The sequence below is a fragment of the Suricata suricatta genome, chromosome X, assembly GCF_006229205.1.
Source record: "Suricata suricatta isolate VVHF042 chromosome X, meerkat_22Aug2017_6uvM2_HiC, whole genome shotgun sequence".
Taxonomy (NCBI): Eukaryota; Metazoa; Chordata; class Mammalia; order Carnivora; family Herpestidae; genus Suricata; species Suricata suricatta.
The window spans coordinates 9,337,902-9,356,492 of NC_043717.1; the positions used below are offsets into that span (position 1 = coordinate 9,337,902).

The 18,591-nt window shown below is 46.7% G+C and overlaps 1 protein-coding gene across 3 annotated transcripts in view; it reads left to right on the forward strand.

Annotated features, from left to right (window-relative positions):
- Positions 1-18,591, forward strand: part of EGFL6 (EGF like domain multiple 6) — a 54,687-nt gene that overhangs the window by 24,764 nt on the left and 11,332 nt on the right. For all 3 annotated transcript variants that reach the window (XM_029929429.1, XM_029929430.1, XM_029929431.1), the window contains 5 exons: positions 49-141; positions 3,834-3,953; positions 6,408-6,527; positions 9,275-9,409; positions 11,076-11,198. In XM_029929429.1, coding sequence (XP_029785289.1) covers positions 49-141; positions 3,834-3,953; positions 6,408-6,527; positions 9,275-9,409; positions 11,076-11,198 — 591 coding nt within the window. The remainder of the gene's footprint in view (positions 1-48; positions 142-3,833; positions 3,954-6,407; positions 6,528-9,274; positions 9,410-11,075; positions 11,199-18,591) is intronic.

An 18,591-nucleotide genomic window follows, 5' to 3' on the forward strand; every position in this document is an offset into this window, starting at 1 on the left:
CATTTCTCTGCTACCAGCTCATGCTTCCAACACCTTTCCTCCCCACAGCCTCGTGTGAAGCTGGATGCAAGTTCGGGGAGTGCGTGGGACCAAACAAATGTAGATGCTTTCCAGGATATGCCGGGAAGACATGCAGTCAAGGTCAGTACCACAGGTCCATGGTACAGACCTGGCCCGGGGCCTCTGGAAGCAGTGCAAGCCTTACAGTGAGCTCTGTGATCTAGGACAGCAGCGCCGACGATTTTGTAGACTTTAACTCCTGTCTTCGAATGAAAGTGGTTTCAGAACTAGATTTTTTAATCAGTCTCTTATAGAAGAATGTAAATGTCATTCTGATGTTTTTGTTAAGATGCCAGATAAAAGGCCTTTTTTTTTCCCCTCTAATGTATTTTTTTTCTAAAACAATTTTCACTGTGGGGCGCCTGGGTGGCTCCGTCTGTTGAGCATCCGGCTTTGGTTCAGGTCACAATCTCATAGTCTGTGAGTTCGAGCCCCGTGTCAGGCTCTGTGCTGACACCTCAGAGCCTGGAGCCTGTTTCGGATTCTGTGTCTCCCTCTCTCTGCCCCTCCCCTGCTCGTGCTCTGTCTCTCTTTCTCTCAAAAATACATAAACATTAAAAAAATTGTTAAATAAATAAAACAATTTTCATTGTATTTTTATGCTACTGAAATAATGCATATTTTTTACTGAAAAAAAAAAACCATCAATGCAAAAGGATACAAATGAAAAAGTGGGAGTGAGGCGCCTGGTGGCTCACTCACCTGAGCATCAGATTTCAACTCAGGTCATGATCTCGCTGGGGAGTTCAAGCGCCCCCGCCCCCTGCCCGCCATCGAGAGTGCAGAGCCCACATGGGAGCCACTACCCCTCCCCTGCACACACTCCCTTCTTTCTCTCTCAAAAAAAAAAAAAATTTTAGGCGGGAGCGTCCACCCCCCATCCCTCCTCTAACCAGCATTTGCAGTTTGTCCTAGACCCCACAGTGCTTCTCTCTGTAATGTCCCAGTGACTCTGCGCGCCACCACTGTGACCTTTGTCTGTGACGCTGCAGACTGGACTGTCGTGGGCAGGTTGGCGTGTCTGTGCGTACAGAGCCGGCTCGTGCTTTTGAAGGCCGGATCCTAGGCCCTGATGCAAATGCTTTTATCATCTGTGTAAAGAAGATTTTACTTTCCTGCTCTCGTTTACCTGGCCTCCCAATTTCCCGCCATTTCAAACAATACTAAATCAGATGTCATTCTCCGCGTATCCTTGTACCCTTCAGTATTTTTATAGCATAAATGTCTAAAAATAGAATTGTTGGGTTGAATGACATGCACATTTTTTTTAACTTTATTTATTTATTTTGAGAAAGACAGAGAGCATGCAGGATGGGGAGAGACAGAATCCCAAGCAGGCTCTGCACTGTCAACACAGAACTCAACGTGGGTTTCGAACTCATGAACCCCGAGATCATGACCTGAACCAAAATCAAGAGTCAGATGCTTAACTAACTGAGCCACCCAGGCACCCCAACATGCATATCATTAATTATAATTAGCATATTTTAAAAGATACTTAATGACTTGTCATAAGCTATTTATCTGAAGATATTAAAGAGCATTTAAAATATTGGGAACAATGATTCTCAGTTTGGGCGATCTTGTTCCCCAGAAAGAGTTGCCAGATAAAATAGAGATCTCCAGTTAGATTTAAATTTCACATAAACAACAGATAATTTTATAGTGTATGAATGTTTTAAATACTGCATGAGACATAGGTATACTAAAAAAGTGTTAGTTGGGGCACCTGGGTGGCTCAGTTGGTTAAACGTCCGACTTCGGCTCGCGTCATGATCTCAGTGTTCATGAGTTTGAGCCCCGTGTCAGGCTCTGTGCTGAAGGCTCAGAACCTGGATCCTGCTTCATATTCTGTGTCTCCCTCTCTTCCCCTCCCCACTCTCGCTCTGTCTCTCTTTCTCTCTCAAAAAAAATTTTTTTAATTAAAAAAGTATTAGTCAGTTATCTAATATTCAAATTTAGGGCACCTGGGTGGCTTAGTCATTGAGCATCTGACTTCGGTTCAGGTCATGATCTCATGATTTGGGAGTTCGAGCCCTTCTTCTCTCTTGCTCTCTTTTTCCCTCTCCCTTTGGGCTTCTCTCTCTGCCCCTCGCTGATTTGCTCCCTCCCTCTCACTCTCTATCAATAAAATAAAATTCCCATTTAACTGGGCATCCCATATTTTTATTTGCTAAATCTGGGAACCTCACCCTTGAGGACATCTGGCAATGTCCGAAGACATTCGGGAGGTGCTCCTGGCATCTAGTGGGTAGGGACCAGCGATGCCGCACACGAAGAACGGCAACAGCACTGAGGCTGAGAGGCCCTGGTGTGAAGGCGGCGTCCCCAGGCCTATAAAGCAGCAGAGCACAGAGCCGCGAACCACGGTCAACTGTCCTCCAGGCCTCCCGCGTGCTGGATGGGCACGTGGGGTCCCAGAGAAGGGCAGGCACGCCGTCCCCAACGCCCTCCCCCAGGCCTTGTTGCCGAGTTCGAGTTCGGAGGTGAGCTACGTTCGCGGCGGGGGCCACCAGCCCAGGCCGGGGTCCCACCGGGCGTCTTACCCTGCATCCACCTGCTTGAGGGAGGTGCATCAAGAATCGCGCTCTCCTGCGTCATGGTCCGGAGAGATCCATCACCAGACGGCTTCACGCCAGAAAACCCGTCTCCTCCTCGTGTCTTGGATTCCGTATCAAAATGGTTTCGCCAGAGATTTGGAACAGAGAAGAGATTTTTCATGCTGCTTCTCCATTCCCAGTAAAACATTACTGTCGAGGGAGTGGTCTGGCTGGCTCAGGTTGGAGCTGTCTCCCCCCACAGCCTCCCTGCCCCTGCAGGCGGCCCTGACCAAAGCCCATATGTATCCGTTAATGGTGACAGGCCTCAGCCCCCCCCCCGCCCCCTGCTGTCTTTCCTCCAAATGTTTCTTCCAAGCAAAGAGGGAGTTACCTCTGAGTTGGGGCCAGGCGGTGGGGTATTTCTGGGTTTCCCATTATGTCTAATCAGCTTTTGCTAATTCTCCCTTTCAAAGGGGTTAGAATCCATGCAGGAGAAGGTGGAGTAGAGGGTACAAGCAATGGAGAAGGGCCTTGCAAATGCGCCGCTAAGTCGTCAGAAAATTCCCGAATAAGGTGTTTGTCAGAGGCCAAAGACACCACTTCTTTGTTTTCGAGGATACACTTTGCCTGTCTCCCTGCTGAAGTTTGGTCTTTTGTACAATTTGGTTCCTTTCTTCTTTCTATACCTTGTTTCAAAGAGTTAAGCCATGAGGGACCCTCGTGACCATATTTCCAAAGATAAACTCCTGTCTTCATGATCGTTTTATTTTCCTCTTGTATTTATTTTGTTTTATTTAGATTTTATTAAAATTTTTTAATGTTTTATTTGTTTTTGAGAGAGGCAGAGAGACAGAGTGTGAGCGGGGAAGGAGCAGAGAGGGAGACACAGAATCTGAAGCAGGCTCCAGGCTCTGAGCTGTCAGCATAGAGCCCGATGCGGGGCTCGAACTCACAAACTGTGAGATCATGACCTGAGCCGAAGTCCAATGCTTAACTAACTGAGCCACCCAGGCGCCCCTCATTTTTTATTTTTTATTTTTTTATTGAAAGAAAAAGTTTTTAATGTTTATTTATTCTTGAGAGAATAAGTTTATTTATTCTTGAGAGAAGAGGCGAGTCACTGCCCCACGTAGCCACCCCCGCCCGTGGGGGCTGGGGAAGCCAACCCAATCCTACGTCTTGATGTTTCCCCATCCAGTTAACCTTTCTCCCGTTTCCACCTGCCCCGTGCAGATGTGAATGAGTGTGGACTAAAACCCCGGCCGTGCCAGCACAGATGTGTGAATACACACGGGAGCTACAGGTGCTTTTGCCTGAGCGGCCACATGCTCATGCCGGATGCCACGTGTGCAAGTAAGTTTCAGCAGCCACGCTGCTCTTCGTCGTCCTTTGGGACTGGACTCTTGCCAGCCGAGCAATTAAAACAAAAATTGTGGTCAAAGAAATAAACGTGAGATTCACCATGTTAACCATTTGAAGCTGTACAGTTTGGTGGCATTTATTTAGTACATTTACTTACAATGTTGTATCACCACTCTCTAATTCTAGCACATCCTCATCACCCTAGAAGGAAACCCTGTGCCCATCAGCAGTCACTCCCCACTCCTCCCCCGCCCCCGCGACACCCCTGCAATCACTAATCTGCTTTCTGTCTCTCTGGATTTGCCTCTTCTGGACACCTGCTTCTTAAAGAAAAAGGCTAACTGGGGAAAAAAAAGAACGTCTATATCTCCACATGCAGGGTTGTATGGGATTTCTTCCTGAAAATAAGCATATTGCTTTAGGAAGGTGATCCAGTGAAATTCCATCTTGGGACATCGCTTCTTCCCACCAACTGCCTTTCTCACGCCCCTTTGAACACAAAGATTCATGACTGTTGTTGGGAATACATTCGGATTCACATTCCTGAAAAAGAAAAGCCCTTCTGTGATAAAGAGAAACCCACATCCTGTGGGAGGGTAAGAGTATATCCATTCATTTATTGAGAGGGAAGGTTTTTTGGTTTAATGTTGCAACCAAAAGGCAAACCCATCCTCCCTGCCTGCCTGCCCTCCTCTTCTCTTGCCTCCTCCCTTCTGCCCCTCCTCCCCCCTCCCATCTCTCTTTCCTCTGTCCTGCCCCCAGTAGACCTGGACCTTATATGTTCTGTTAACTCCCTGTGGTTAGAGTCTCCCGGACTCCCCAGCCCAGCCAGGGCTTTGCCACAGTCACGCAGCTTGCGCTCTCCCGGCGGGTCCTTGTGCTTTCTGTCCTTGGCGACGTGCCCCAGCGCCACCAGTCACCCATATCCTCTGTTGCCAAACAAGCCTAAGAGATAAAGCAGACGTTCAGTCTTTTTAAAAAAAAAAAATCCTTTGTGTTATAAACAGAAACCTATATACATATGATATAATATATCATATAATATGTAGCTTCATGAATTCTTATAAAGCAAGCACCCCTGTAACCACTACCAACTAGAACTTGGCCAGAGTCTCCCTACCCCATCATGGGACTTCCTCTCTAGGCTTTTACACTGATCACGTAACACGTTTAACTAGATATATACTAATGGATGTTTCTGACACATTCCATGAAAGCCTAATCGGTGCCCAAAAAAAGGTATCTTTTCCTAAATGGAAAGAAAGAATTAGGTAAATGTTGAAGACTAATTTTAAAAGATGACTAAAGAGAGGATGAACTAGAAATGTTACCGTGGGTAGGTGTTTGTTCCATTGCCTCCACCTGTGGATCTATCCTTTACCCTGTTTGTCTATTTCTGAATATGGAAGCTGTTGCCTGTTTATAGCTCAGTGTCCAGGGAGCCCTGGGCCTCTCTCCTGATTTTATTTCACCTGGTTCCTGGCAGTCTCTCTTGTCCTGCTGAGCGATTGGAAAGTTCCGGTTAGCAACAAGTGACAGAAAAACCCACCTAAATGATCTCATTTACTGAAAAAACTGGAGGCACGCAGTTCTAGAACACCTCAGCAAGGACTCTGTCTCTGCCATACTCAGAGTATTGATTTTATTCTCATGCTTGTGTCATCACAGTCACCGGATGGCTGCCCCAGCTCCGGCTATCACACATACCTTTAAGGCGTGCTGGACAAAGGGGAGTGATGCCCTTTCATCCTTGTCCCTTCTGTCATGCAGCAGCATCTTTTCTAAAAGCCCCAGTCCCTCCAGCAGCCTTTTCTGTATATCTCTTTGGCCACAGCCGGGTCCTCTGGCCACCCTTCGGTGCCACACGGGAAGCTGGGATGAAGACCCATAACTGGCTTTCCAGCCTCTATGACGGGAGTGGCGAGAGGAAAAGGGGTCCAGAATGGCTTTGGGGCAGCCATTGGTCCTATTTGTCACATGTTTTAATACAGCCACATGAACGACCAGGTCTCGTGACTTGAGTGACTCTCACTGAGGCTAGATATGTATGGAGAGATCTCTAGAACGGGTTTGTTTTTTTTTTTGCCCTAATTACTCAGACTGATCCTCTCCATCTGAAGTTGCATTTCAGCATAGAGAGGCCAGCCGGGTACTGTAAAGAGTGATGAGCACGTGCATGAGGAGAGGAAGCTGCAGCGTCTGGTAACTGAGGGGTGCATGCGCTGCCTAAAGACAACCACATTCAATACACTGGCCCCAAAACAGACCCCGGGGCCACGGAGACCCCACCCTCACCCAGATTCCATTTGGGTCTCAAACAATGATGCTTATCCCATAACACATTCCAGGCATTACGTTGAATGTCCTAGAATGCAGAAATTGTTCCTCAGTAAGCGCTTTTTACCAGCTCAGGAGGAGAAGGCTAATCCTCACCTACGTTTTCAGGCTCCAGGACGTGTGCCATGACGAATTGTCAGTACAGCTGCGAAGACACGGAGGCGGGGCCTCGCTGTCTGTGTCCGTCCTCGGGACTACGCCTGGCGCCAAATGGAAGAGTTTGTATAGGTAGACCAGCCTCTACTCCTCCTGCTTTTTTTCCCCCCCTTACTGAATTCCTTCTTTTTCACTCATCCCAATCTGCTTGGTGACTAGACCGAAAGTTCCTGAAAGTACAGCTGTGTGCCCATTTCTGACACACTTCAGGATGCTAGAAAGAACACTTCTCTATTATTTTGGGGGGTGTCTAATGCCATAGTGGAAAAAGGACAAAGGTAATTTTATTTTAGTATATTTACCTTGTATGTTTCACTTCAGTTACCATCCCACAGAAACCTGCTACTTAGGGTCATTCAGTGAATAAAATCCCAAGAGCCGTTGGGCTCTCTCTCTGGGGTTCTAGCTAATATTTTCCTTCAAAAATGTAGTTACTTATTTTTCTTTAGATCTAAGACTGTCGAGAATAGTATGTCCCTTGTACGCTGTTTAAGTTAGCATGTAACCAGTGTCTCATGGTCTTTAAAGGCTGCTCTAAATTATACAAACTCCATATTCCAAAATCATTTTTCTTGGAGGGATGAGCAAATTAAATTCATAATATTAGAAGATATAGCCATCGTTTATAACCTTGAATTTAGTCAAGTTGCTGGATTAGAACTTGGGCCGTTGCTTTCCGTTGCCTTATTTTGTGTCTTTGTCTCGGGGCCCCAGAAGTGGACTCTGAGCAGGAGGTGAGCTCAGGGAATGCTGGTTGAGGAGGAGGGAAGGGGAAGCACCAGCGCAGGGTGAGTTCCATGAGCAGGTTAAACATCTGTGTCCTTACCGGAGGCTGAGGAAACTGCCTGCACATTTTCCTTCCGGAGCGAGAGTGCAGGGGATTTATGGGTCAAGTTTATTGATGAGGGAATCTGCTCCAGGGCATTGACTCCCGGGCACGTCCAGCGGAGCCCAGCCCGGGTAACGGTCACTGCAGAACATGGCAGGTGCAGCCTTAGGCAGGTAGCAAATGCCAGGTGCTGAGGGGTGATGGGTGGGGCACCCAAAGGGCACCCTGTGACTGATGCCACGCTTTCTGCCTTAGCTCCCTTGTGGATGTGTATTATATTCATTAACCAAACTGTATATACTCCTGGTTTGGTACTTACATTGCATTAAAGATACACAGTATTTAGAGCAAGTGACAACATAGCATTAATAAAGGATCTCAAACCAAATCAGAATATTGCAAGAGTTCTTAATGTTGTTTTATTTGAATAAGCATATTCTTACTTGTTTACTGCAATAGAAGTACTTTTCAGTCAAGGTGCTGGACGTTTATTCTAAATGTACATAACTTGTGGCACCTGGGTGGGTGGTTCAGATCGGTTGGGCATCTGATTTTGGCTCAGGTCATGCTCTCACAGTTTGGGAGTTCGAGCACATGTTGGGCTCTGCACTGACGGTTCAGAGCTTGGAGCCTGCTTTAGTTTCTGTGTCTCCCTCTCTCTCTATGCCCCTCCCCTGCTTGCACTCTGATTCTCTCTCTATCTCAAAAATGAATAAACATTAAAAAATTTAAAAAAAATAAATGTATATAACTTGATAGGCTGCATTTAGAAAGTTCCACCAAATAGATTAGCTAAAGCAGTTACATACTTTCAAAAAAATCCCTATAAAATTACAATTTTGGCTCTGCTCTTTGAGAGTAATCAGATCAGTTAGATTCACAGGGTTTAGTGTTCTTCGATGAAATAAGATGCGTAAGAAAAGGCTAATTTGTGCAAACTGAATGCAATTTTCACCACCTCTGATTTGACCTTTTTAGGGAAAGGAAAGATGATCTGCACGGCAGTGGTCACTGAGAAATGGTTTTGGTCAGTCTGACACTTAGTATTTTAAGACTAAAAAGGGCACAGCAAGTCAGCACGCACTTGCATGTTTAACCACAGGCCCAAATGAACAACATGAAACATCTGCTCGATTTGATAGTGAACGCAAAGCCCAAGTCTGGCTGTTTTGTGCAGCGTTGCCGCCAGCGACTGCCTGTCGAGGAAGGAGGGAACCTTGTTGTCTGCGAAAGTTCTATCACGTGACCCACAATTTCTATTTAGGTGCAGTTTCAGGAAACCACATCTTGAACACCTGAGTGGCTCAGTCGGTGAAGCTTCCGACTTACGCTCAGGTCATGATCTCACAGTTCATGAGTTTGTGTCCCACATCGGGCTCTGTGCAGACAGAGCCTGGAGCCTGCTTCAGATTCTGTGTCTCCCTCTGTCTCTGCCCCACCCTACCCCCCCCCACCCCCTGATCACACTCTGTCTCTCTCTCTCAAAAAAAAACATTAAAAAAAATTTTTTTTTAAAAAAGGAAACCACATGTCTGTGACTTGGGTCAGGGTCACAGGAGCCTTGGAGGAGCATGCTAATAAATCATTCTTCAGGAGAAGGCAGAATTTAACGCGTGTATCTAGTTTGCCGGAAGTGCCTTTACTGGACCGCATTGTAGGCGCTGTACAGTATACATAGCTGGAAACATAGTAATTCAGCCACCAAGTGTGTGGCGTATGTGTAGCCAGGGCCTACCAGGACAGGTGCGAATGGAAGCAGTGACGTGGCAGTGAGCTAATATCTAACACGAGACGTACGACATGATAGAAACACATAAAAGGCAGGGCTGTGAATGCGCTGAGGGCACCTAGAACACCTCCCGAGGGTATGATGCCAGCGGTAGAACCATCAGAGAAACTGCTGTGTGTGTGGGCTCCTGTGTGTGCGCATGCAATTTGGAGGGAGAGTGCCGTTCTGGCTATGCTGACGCCTTCTGGTTCTACATCCTAGATATCGATGAATGTGCCTCTGGTAGAGCCATCTGTCCTTACAATCGAAGATGCGTGAACACATTTGGAAGCTACTACTGCAGATGTCACGTTGGTCTCGAACTGAAATATGTCCGTGGCCGCTATGACTGTGTAGGTAAGAGTGAGTGGCCCTGTCTGCCTTTTTCCTCTCCCCGCCAAACGTCTAGTCTTCATCGACGGGCGTCCTGAGGTCGACTCAGTCTGTTAGTTGAACAGTCTATTGAGCTGACTGGTTTCACAATACAGAAAAAGTCCCATTTTTTTGTTTCTGGCTTTCAGGGAAATCTGATGAGATGAATTCGATGAAGCCAGGTCAGTCAAGGTCGAAAGTAAGGGACCTCAGTGGCTATCATTTATTCGGGGGGCAAATATCTTAAGATGGTTTTTGTGGAAGCCTCAAAAGGCCTATTTCATCTTGATCTCTCTGTTCCGTTCATAACTGTTTCCTTTGGGGTGCCATTACACAAAGGGTAAGGACATGAAGGCCCCTTTCATGGTTCACCCTCCAAATAGCCTAAGATGTTCGCTTTCCACATCACTGAAGCCACTCACTGGTAAGATTCTGGTCTCAGTCGGCTATTAGCCTGATCTGTGTGAACAAAAATATTTGAGCCCTTAATGAAGGGATTCCAAGTCCTAATGAGCAAGTGACATGGTGTATTTGGGAGCCCTTGGGCGCATCCACAGTGCCCTTGATGTACGAGGGACGGGGCCTGCCCTTCGGTGGAGAGAGATCCGGGCTCCCTGTAGACGCCCACTCGTGTAACATGTGAAGCAGACGTGTGCGCCACAGGAAAGCTCGCAGTTGGGGGAAAGTGGGATTTCTCTCAACCCCAAGTCCAGAGCGTCCAGGACATGTCCTGTGTGAGCGCCCCACGGCCACAGTTGGTTCCAGAAGTTTGAACCGTTTTGTGAAGACTCCGCAGCTCTTTACTCAGATCTTTTCAAATGCAGAGGCCGTTCTCCACTGGCTCATCACCCCCGTGTTTCTCTGGGCTTGGAGCCCATGCCCTGCTATGTAGCCCAGTGGTGTGCTGTCCCCGAGAAGTAGCCCATTCCCGAGTCCCTCTTGGGTCCCACCAGACAGGGCGAGACCTCCCGTGGAGAGCTTCCAGGAGAAACCCCATCTTGTGATTTTAAGGCATTAAGATTAGCATCTGAGCTCCTTTGGTGGCTGAATTTCAAACAATGGGCTATTTTGTGCATGTAGGTCTCCTGAAGTGTGAAGAGCAAGTCAGACGCTGGAGAGGGCTAATGAACTTCTCACTTGGGTGGGATTCAGCCAACTTTCCTGGTCTCGGTCCAGCAGATGAGCTCAGACCAGCCCGGTTCTGCTCCTGGCAGCCTTGCAACCAAATGCCTAGGAGTTCAGATGACGTCAGTGGTTCCTAACCCACCTTCTCCTTTGTTGGTCAGGAGTTCCAAACCATTCCATGTGTGGAATTTATTGTCTGATGCTGTTATTTCATTCTGAATTAGACCGATGAAAATGTGAAGAAAAAAACCTAAACATCTTCCAGCTTTCAGTAGTAGCGATAAGCAGTCGACATTGCTGGGATGCGGGGGGAGGGGCTGCAAGGGGCTCCCCAGCTCCTGCATACCTGCGTTGGGCAAAGACCAAGCATTGGGCGATTTGACGGTGTCCCGGTTCTCAGGCCCCACGTGCTTTGGTGGCAGGTGTTGAGGGGCCGGCCCTTGAGTCGCTCAAGTTCAAGGGATAGCCGGGCTTCTAGGAAGCTTGGTCACCACCCAATTGTTCATGGGAACATTCACATTTTTAGATGTAAATGAATGTGCTGGGACTACCCATCCGTGCAGCCTCTATGCCAACTGCCTCAACACCCAAGGATCCTTCAAGTGTAAATGCAAGCAGGGATACAGAGGCAACGGACTTCAGTGTTCCGGTAAGTGGGATTTGCTCCCGGCGTCCTAGCCACTCTCAGTAGAACCTTCTCTCCTTATCACCTTCCTCCCTCCGTCTCTCTCTCTCTCTCTGTGCATGTGTGACAGCGTGTGCTTGTGATGTTTGAAAACTCCAACTCAGCCTTGTCTCCTCTGCTAAGTGGACCACATCTTCACCACATACTGAAGTTGTGGGCGCTAAAGCTTACAGAGCAGCCAAGGTTCTGGACTTCTGTCTGCTGACAGCATACTCTCAGAGACCGAAAAGAAGATTTAAGGACGTATGGCGCTGCGCACATGTCATCTGCCGAGAGAGGGTCGGTGATGGGACAGTGACAGGCCACCCTAAAATGTTGGTGGCTTCCAACCGCAAGCTCATTAACCACATGAATCACAACTTCTAGAATACACTGCCAGAAGACAGTGGGACGAAGCCGATGGCACTTTCTCGGTCATCCTCAAACCTCACTTCATATTTTTATCACATTTTCCTCTTATTGGCGAATTCCTTACTGCCTAGGTGGTAATGTCTTAAATTGATAAATCAGATGTAGAACCATAAAACGTCACTGCTCTGATCAGCGAGGACAAGACAATGGTTTGTTTCTCGCTCATGCTGCGTGTGAAGAGAGTTGTTGGGATGTTTCTTCTCCATGGGGTCCCTCAGGGAGCCACGCTGACAGAGGTCCCATTGTCCTCAGATACCACAGTACTGACCGGAGCCCGTGGGGATTGTTAAGGCAGGGAAAGAAGCACGGACAATCACATGCCAGCTCTTCATTCATTCAACCTGGGAGTAGGGGCAAAAAGTACATAGCCCTGCTGTGTGTCCAGAAGGAAAACTAGAAATGATGATGAGTGGCTGCAATGTACTGTCCTGGCGAAAGGGTCTCATGATGTTTGAAGTCACTTAGGTTTATCTGTCGGGTCTTGTTTCTTTTTTTCTTTTTTTTTTTTTTTTTTCGTTCCCACTGACCCACCCCGGGTCTTGTTTCGTTTATGTTTTAATTTAAAGAAAAACTTTTAATGTTTATTTTTGAGACAGAGACAGAGCACAAGCAAGAAGGTCAAAGAGAGAGGGAGACACAGAATCCCAAGCAGGCTCCAGGTTCCGAGCGGTCAGCACAGAGCCCGAAGCAGGGCTTGAACCCACAAACTCTGAGATCATGACCCAAGCTGAAGTCTGACACTCAACCGACCGAGCCACCCAGGCACCCCTGGTCTGGTCTCTTTTCACACTGGCTTATCACGTGCCCTGATCTGTTCACTGCCCTGACTCCACTGTCCTGTATACTCCTTAGCAGGGTTCCCACATCTTCCAACACATCCGGCTTCAAATTGTGCCTTGACCTGTCCCATGTCCTTATGTGGCCAGTGCTCTGGATGACACAGCGGAGCAGCCACTGTGTGATAGCAAAAAAGAAAGTGTCTGCACCACGGTAGACATAGAGCCCCACAGCCATAAACGTTCATGGGACCCCAGTGAGCCGTGGGTAAGTGCCACCAGACAATAGTGTGTACAAAAGAATATAGCCAAGGAAGATGAGTCTGGAACTCAAACTCTCTGCAGAACCACCAGAAGAACTGGGCAGCATTTCATCTGGAAGAAACAGTATGGAAAAGTGTACGTGGCACCTGTAGATATTTAAGGAATGTGACATAAAAGTGACTTCCTGAAGTGGACTAGGAACAACGGGCGGAGGCTACGTTCTCTCTTAGAGAGGCTGGCCGGGTATCTGGGAGTGGGGCCCAGAGCCCTGCCCAGCGGCCCGTCCCCCACGCAGGCCTCCAGGCCCGGCTCTCCGAGGCCTTCCTGCGCCGGGCTGGGTGGGATTATACAGCCACTCAGTCTCCAGCCACTTGGTGCTGTGGTTTCTATCCTTCTGTGTACGTGTGCTCATGATCTCCTTCTGGAACTTTCTCAAAGTCACAGAGAGAGAGAGAGACCAGCCGCCCGATCAGAAGGAGGGATGCCATAACCTGGAGAGATTCCTCCACCAGACAAGAAATGGGGTAGATCAGCTTTTCGTATTGCATGATGGTCAAGGGCTCCTTCATGCCACCAAATCTGGACACTTACCTTCCAGCCTCACTTGTTGCGGGCCGTTTGGTGTAATGATGAGCAGCTGAGGCTTAGGACCCAGGGGAGCCTGACTAACTCTGAGCTCTGTCCCATACTGGCCATGACCTCTAATACGTTTTTTTTTTAACCTCTAAACTCCATTTTCTCCTGTCCAGCTGGTGGCAAGCCGGGCCCCAACCCCCTATTGCTCCCCGCTCTCAGCAAGGCAGGGTGGGCAGTTCCCTGCAGCTCCTCAGCCCCAGGGCAGCGGGCTGTCCACATGCGGCCAAGCGCCTTCTCAAGAGCACTGCTCAGCTTGTCTGTAAGGACAACCCTCAACCCGTGGGGGCCTGGCGTCTGGATAAATACCCCAGATTGTCGCAGGATGGGACGGTTCTGAGATGTGTTCTACCTTGGCTGGCAGATGTCCCCAGCGGTAATGAGTCCCTCACCCACAATGATTTACCTGGCACCCTGGGGCACCATCTTCAGTTTTCTCCCTTCCTGTCTTGTTTTCCTCCTCCACCCTTCTGCCCCCAGGGATCACCTCCCAACTAAACCCCCTGCACCCAGATCCTTGTTTCAGGCTCTGCTCAGGGGGTAGGGGGAGCCCTCATGAAGACAGGTACCTCTCAAGTTCATCGTGAGGTCTGGATGAGGTAATGTAGGTAGAGAGTTCGGTGCAACTGAGTGCATAGTAGATGCTCGATTAAATTCGCTGTGGTGGTTGTTACTCACGCCACTTCAAGCGGCTCTTTGCAAAGGGCAGCTACTGCCTTCTGAAATTCTGTAGATTTAGGATGCACACAGCACTGATATGCCTCAGGAAAATACTTGTTTCGGGAAGTGAGTAACCCACCTCCCCCACCCCAGCCCCAGAGCAAACCCGGAGCCCCACCCCTTCCCGACCCTTGAAGAGCCTTGAAACCACAATGTGTTACGCAGCGGAGGCGCCGTCGCTAAGTGCGCAGTCGGAAAGCTGGTTGCAGCCCGGGTTTTTATATCATCCAACAGTGCTTTGAAATTCTAAATCCCACATCAACACAAACAGTTCCGATGTCAGGAAAACTTCTGGTTTTTGCTGCCCATTCAACGTGAAGCATATTTCCGGGCAGAACACGTTTTTCTTTATTCTTTGAAACCTCAAACCTAGCACCGTGTTCTGTTTGCTGTCTTGAAACCATGCATTTTGTTCCTATCCGTTCTGCAGTTGAATTACTTCTTTCATCTTTCACTGGAGTGTTTATTTGAAAGAGAAAACGATCTTTGGGTCATTCACCATATTACTGGCCCAGCCTTTCCATTTTGCTTTGATTCTCTATAAAATAAATAGCCTTGTTTCAGTTGAAAACCGATCTTAACAGACTCTTAACACATACTACATAAAGGATGGTCCAAAATTCACTCTTTAAAAAAGTTTACATATTTATTTAGAGAGTGCAAGCAGGGGGAGGAGCAAAGAGAGAGGGGAGAGAGAGAACCCCAGGCAGGCTCCCCACTGTCAGTCAACATGGGGCTTGGTCCCATGAACCATGGGACCACGACCTGAGCCAAAATCAAGAGCTGGATGCTTAACCAACTGAGCCACCCAACTGCCCCCCCCAGCATTCACTCTTAGGTGCCTAGGATAGTCCTACAAACAAAATTGAGAATTGCATCCAATTAGCATCTAGCATTAGAAAATACTATATTGTAAAATACATTGATGGACACATGAGCTGCTGATTATAATGCACAGTCGATAGAACAGCTTTTATTACAAGTTCACTATGTTTGCGAAAGTCCAGACCCTGTGTTGCAATACGGAAGAGGAGGTCGTAGGTGGTCCTTGTGTACATATATACTTAGAGGCAGGAGTACCCTAAATGTAGATATGTGTGTTTTCTCCCTGTTCTAAAATATGTGAGTATTAATAATACACTGTTCGATAGTGTGGTCTTAATTGGAGAGTTGCGCCAGTCATTCTAAGCAAACCAAAACTTTGATTTACCCGACTTGGTTATTAAGCCAATTTAGGAAAGGGCCTGAAGTCATTTTGTTACCAGGAGCATGGCTTCTGGAATCAAATTATCTTGGCTTGATTATTCGCTCCCTAGCCTACTACCTGCTGTGAACAAAAGATGTAACCTTGCAGTGCTTCAGTTTCGACACCTGCAAAATAAAGATAATACTATCTTGGGGCACCTGGGTGGCTCGGTCAGTGAAGCGTCCAACTTCGGTTTAGGTCAAGATCTCACAGTTCGTGAGCTCAAGCCCTGCATCGGGCTCTGTGCTGTCAGTGCAGAGGCCGCTTTGGATCCTCTGTGCCCCTTTCTGCCTCTTCCCCACTTGTGCTCCCCCTCAGAAAGAAGTAAACGTTTTTTAAAAAGCTATTAAAAAGGTAATAGTATCTGCCCCTAATTTTGTTTTGATGATTACATGAAATAATCCATACAAAATAAGTAAATGTCCATACAGAGGGCTTAGTTTCAGCCCAGAATTCAACTATTGTTCCCATTAAAAGCAGTTTTCTTGGTCATTAGAACTGTGGTTCTGGTTTAATTCAACGTATAGATAGCATATTCAAGAACATAGGCGTTGCTACAACAAGCCATTCCAACTTTCTTCCTTCAATTATAACATAAAAATTCAATGTTTGGAGGTATGGCCTGGACAAACATTTTAAGATTTTAAACATCCTGATGATGAAGTTTAAAAATAATAGCGAACAGGCCAAATGAATGTTGAGCACTAATCTTAGTAATTGACATGTACTGGCTAACCTAAACCTCACAAAAACCCTATTCTTATCCCAACTTCATAAATGGGGAAACTGAAGCCAAAGAAGTTAAGAATTGGTCTAAGTCCAGATGACCAGAGAATGCAGGAGCTGGGAGTCAAACAAGGGAACCGGGCTCCAAGGCTGTGCACTTACACACGGAACAGGTGTGTCCGTGACCCGGGGTTCCCCCTTGGGGATGGAGACCTGTTGCGGGCCCTCCCCATCAAACCCAGAGGCTCAGCCTTCCTACCATCCTGGCCCTTCCTGTGTCCTTGTGCATGATTAAGCACCTCCTTCCAGCGCTGTGTGCAAAGCTCGGATGAGTGGAATCGTTTCTCCGGCATGATGGTAGGTGATGATCTGGTGAACGAAGCCCAGGGGAATGAATGTCAGAATCCTAACACTCTTAGAGAGATATTCTCACATCACAGGGATCTTCTCTAAAGTTGAGAATTTCAGGTAGGTTGCAGTCTTTGACAAAGTGGATATTTTAGAGAACTTGCCAGTCTCACTCAAGAGAAATTGTCAACCTCATTTGCAGAAGACTGGCCTTGATTCTGAAAACTCCAGAATTCCCTGTTTTTAGGTCTGCGATCCCCAAGCCTGCTGAAGCCCCTCCTACTATAACTGCTCCTATATTTGTGTATTCTCAAAAAGATGATGCGTTAATCGAGAAAGTTTTAAGAGAATCAATCACCAGTTGCATCACCTTTGAAACTATAATAATCTAGATAAAGCCACCTCTATCCATTCATGGTCATGCCCACACATAGCTTTTATCCTTTGTCCCACCTCTCTTTTTACATACTAAAGGAGTGAAATTGTGGACACCAGAAAGGTTGTGATGCTTTGATTTTTTTTTCCAAAAGGAAAAATTGAAACTTCAACACGGAAACTGAAAGCAGATGCTTAGGTTTGCCTGGTGTGGGTTGAAACCCCCTTCCCATTATTTGGGAAGGGTCCTTAGTTTTATGTTACTGACTACATGAAAGAAACTTCCAGGGAATTAGTGTTTCCTGTTCATTTTTCATGTGATGTTTTGGAGAAGGATTCAGGAAACTGTCGATAGGACTACACACCGGGGCCTCCAGAGGAAGGTCCATATAATGAGCACCTTAGAATCAAAACTTCACATGCAAGCTCTTGCAAGGCAGCTGAAATGGGCCATCCGAAGGTCAGGAAAATGAGTAATGATGCATTACTTGTATTAGCAGGAGTCGCTTTCCAACCCATAACTACAGACTGTCCCATTGATAAATTGCTAGAACGTTTCATTGAAAGGGAAATGTAGCTCTTGCCATAACAGCCTTAGATGATTTCACAGTAAAAGCAATGTATTCATTAAGAGAATATATATTGTCAAAGCATTGTTCTTTCTTCTTTTGATTATCCAAAATATTATAGGCTTCTCCTTGCTTATTTTTCTACCACTTGAAGCAGCCAAATGATGAAGGAACCAGACAGAAGAAGAGAATAGACCTTTGTTAAGAAAAATATTCTAATAAAATCCCAATCTAGTTCATTTTTATAGTGTTCTTTTTAGGCACTGAACTCGATGTCCACTCCCTTATTTTCCTCTAGACTATGTCCAAGTAGAATTGAATAAATTGGTTCAGGTGTTATTAGACCCTTTCTTATCTAGTCTTAGACTAGCACATGGCCAGATAGTTTATAAAAGGACAATATATTTTATTCTAAAGATCAGTGTTTTCAGTTCTTTAAAAGTTACTTTCTTGGGGCGCCTGGGTGGCTCAGTGGGTTAAGCGGCCAACCTCGGCTCAGGTCATGACCTCGTGGTTCATGGGTTCCAGTCCCGTGTCAGGCTCTGTGCTGACAGCTCAGAGCCTGGAACATGCTTCAGATTCTGTCTCCCTCTCTCTCTGACCCTCCCCTGCTCATGCGCGCGTGCTCTCGCTCTCTCTCTCTCTCTCTCTCTCTCAAATATAAATAAAACATTAAAAGAAAAAATTTTAAAAAATAAAAATAAAAATTACTTTCTTTCATCAGGTGGATATTCTGAATTATCATGAGTAGGTCCCTGGAAAAGGAGGGTGCATCTTCGGATTGTAGATCTCAAGGAATTTGATCCAGTCTAGAGAAAAGTAACACCCCTAAAGCAGGAATAAACCTGCCGTGCAAACAGGACTAGAAAAGAAGTCAGTCATCTACTTAGCCCACAAAGTCTAACTCTGACCCTGGGGAGCTCACTGATTTGGGGCAAGTGACTTAACATCACCCAGTTGTCTCATCTATAAACAAAGGTGTTGGGCTAAATGACCATTCTTCTTGCCGCCTTCTACACTAACATCCCCCCACCCCACCCACCCAGAGTCATTGGTCCACTGAGGGGTAAGAGGAATTGACCTAGAAGTGTGATTCTTTTATTTTAACCTTTTTAGAAGTGGGTTTTTAAAAGCAATTTAATTTAATGGTGAGAAATAAAAAATGAGTATAAGACAGTAAATATAGAAGCCTGTCTCAATTTCAATAAGTAAGATCATTTTGCTCTAGATAGTTGTTGACTGAGATGAAGAAATTCAAAGGGGGAGAGGACGGGGGAGAACAATTAGGT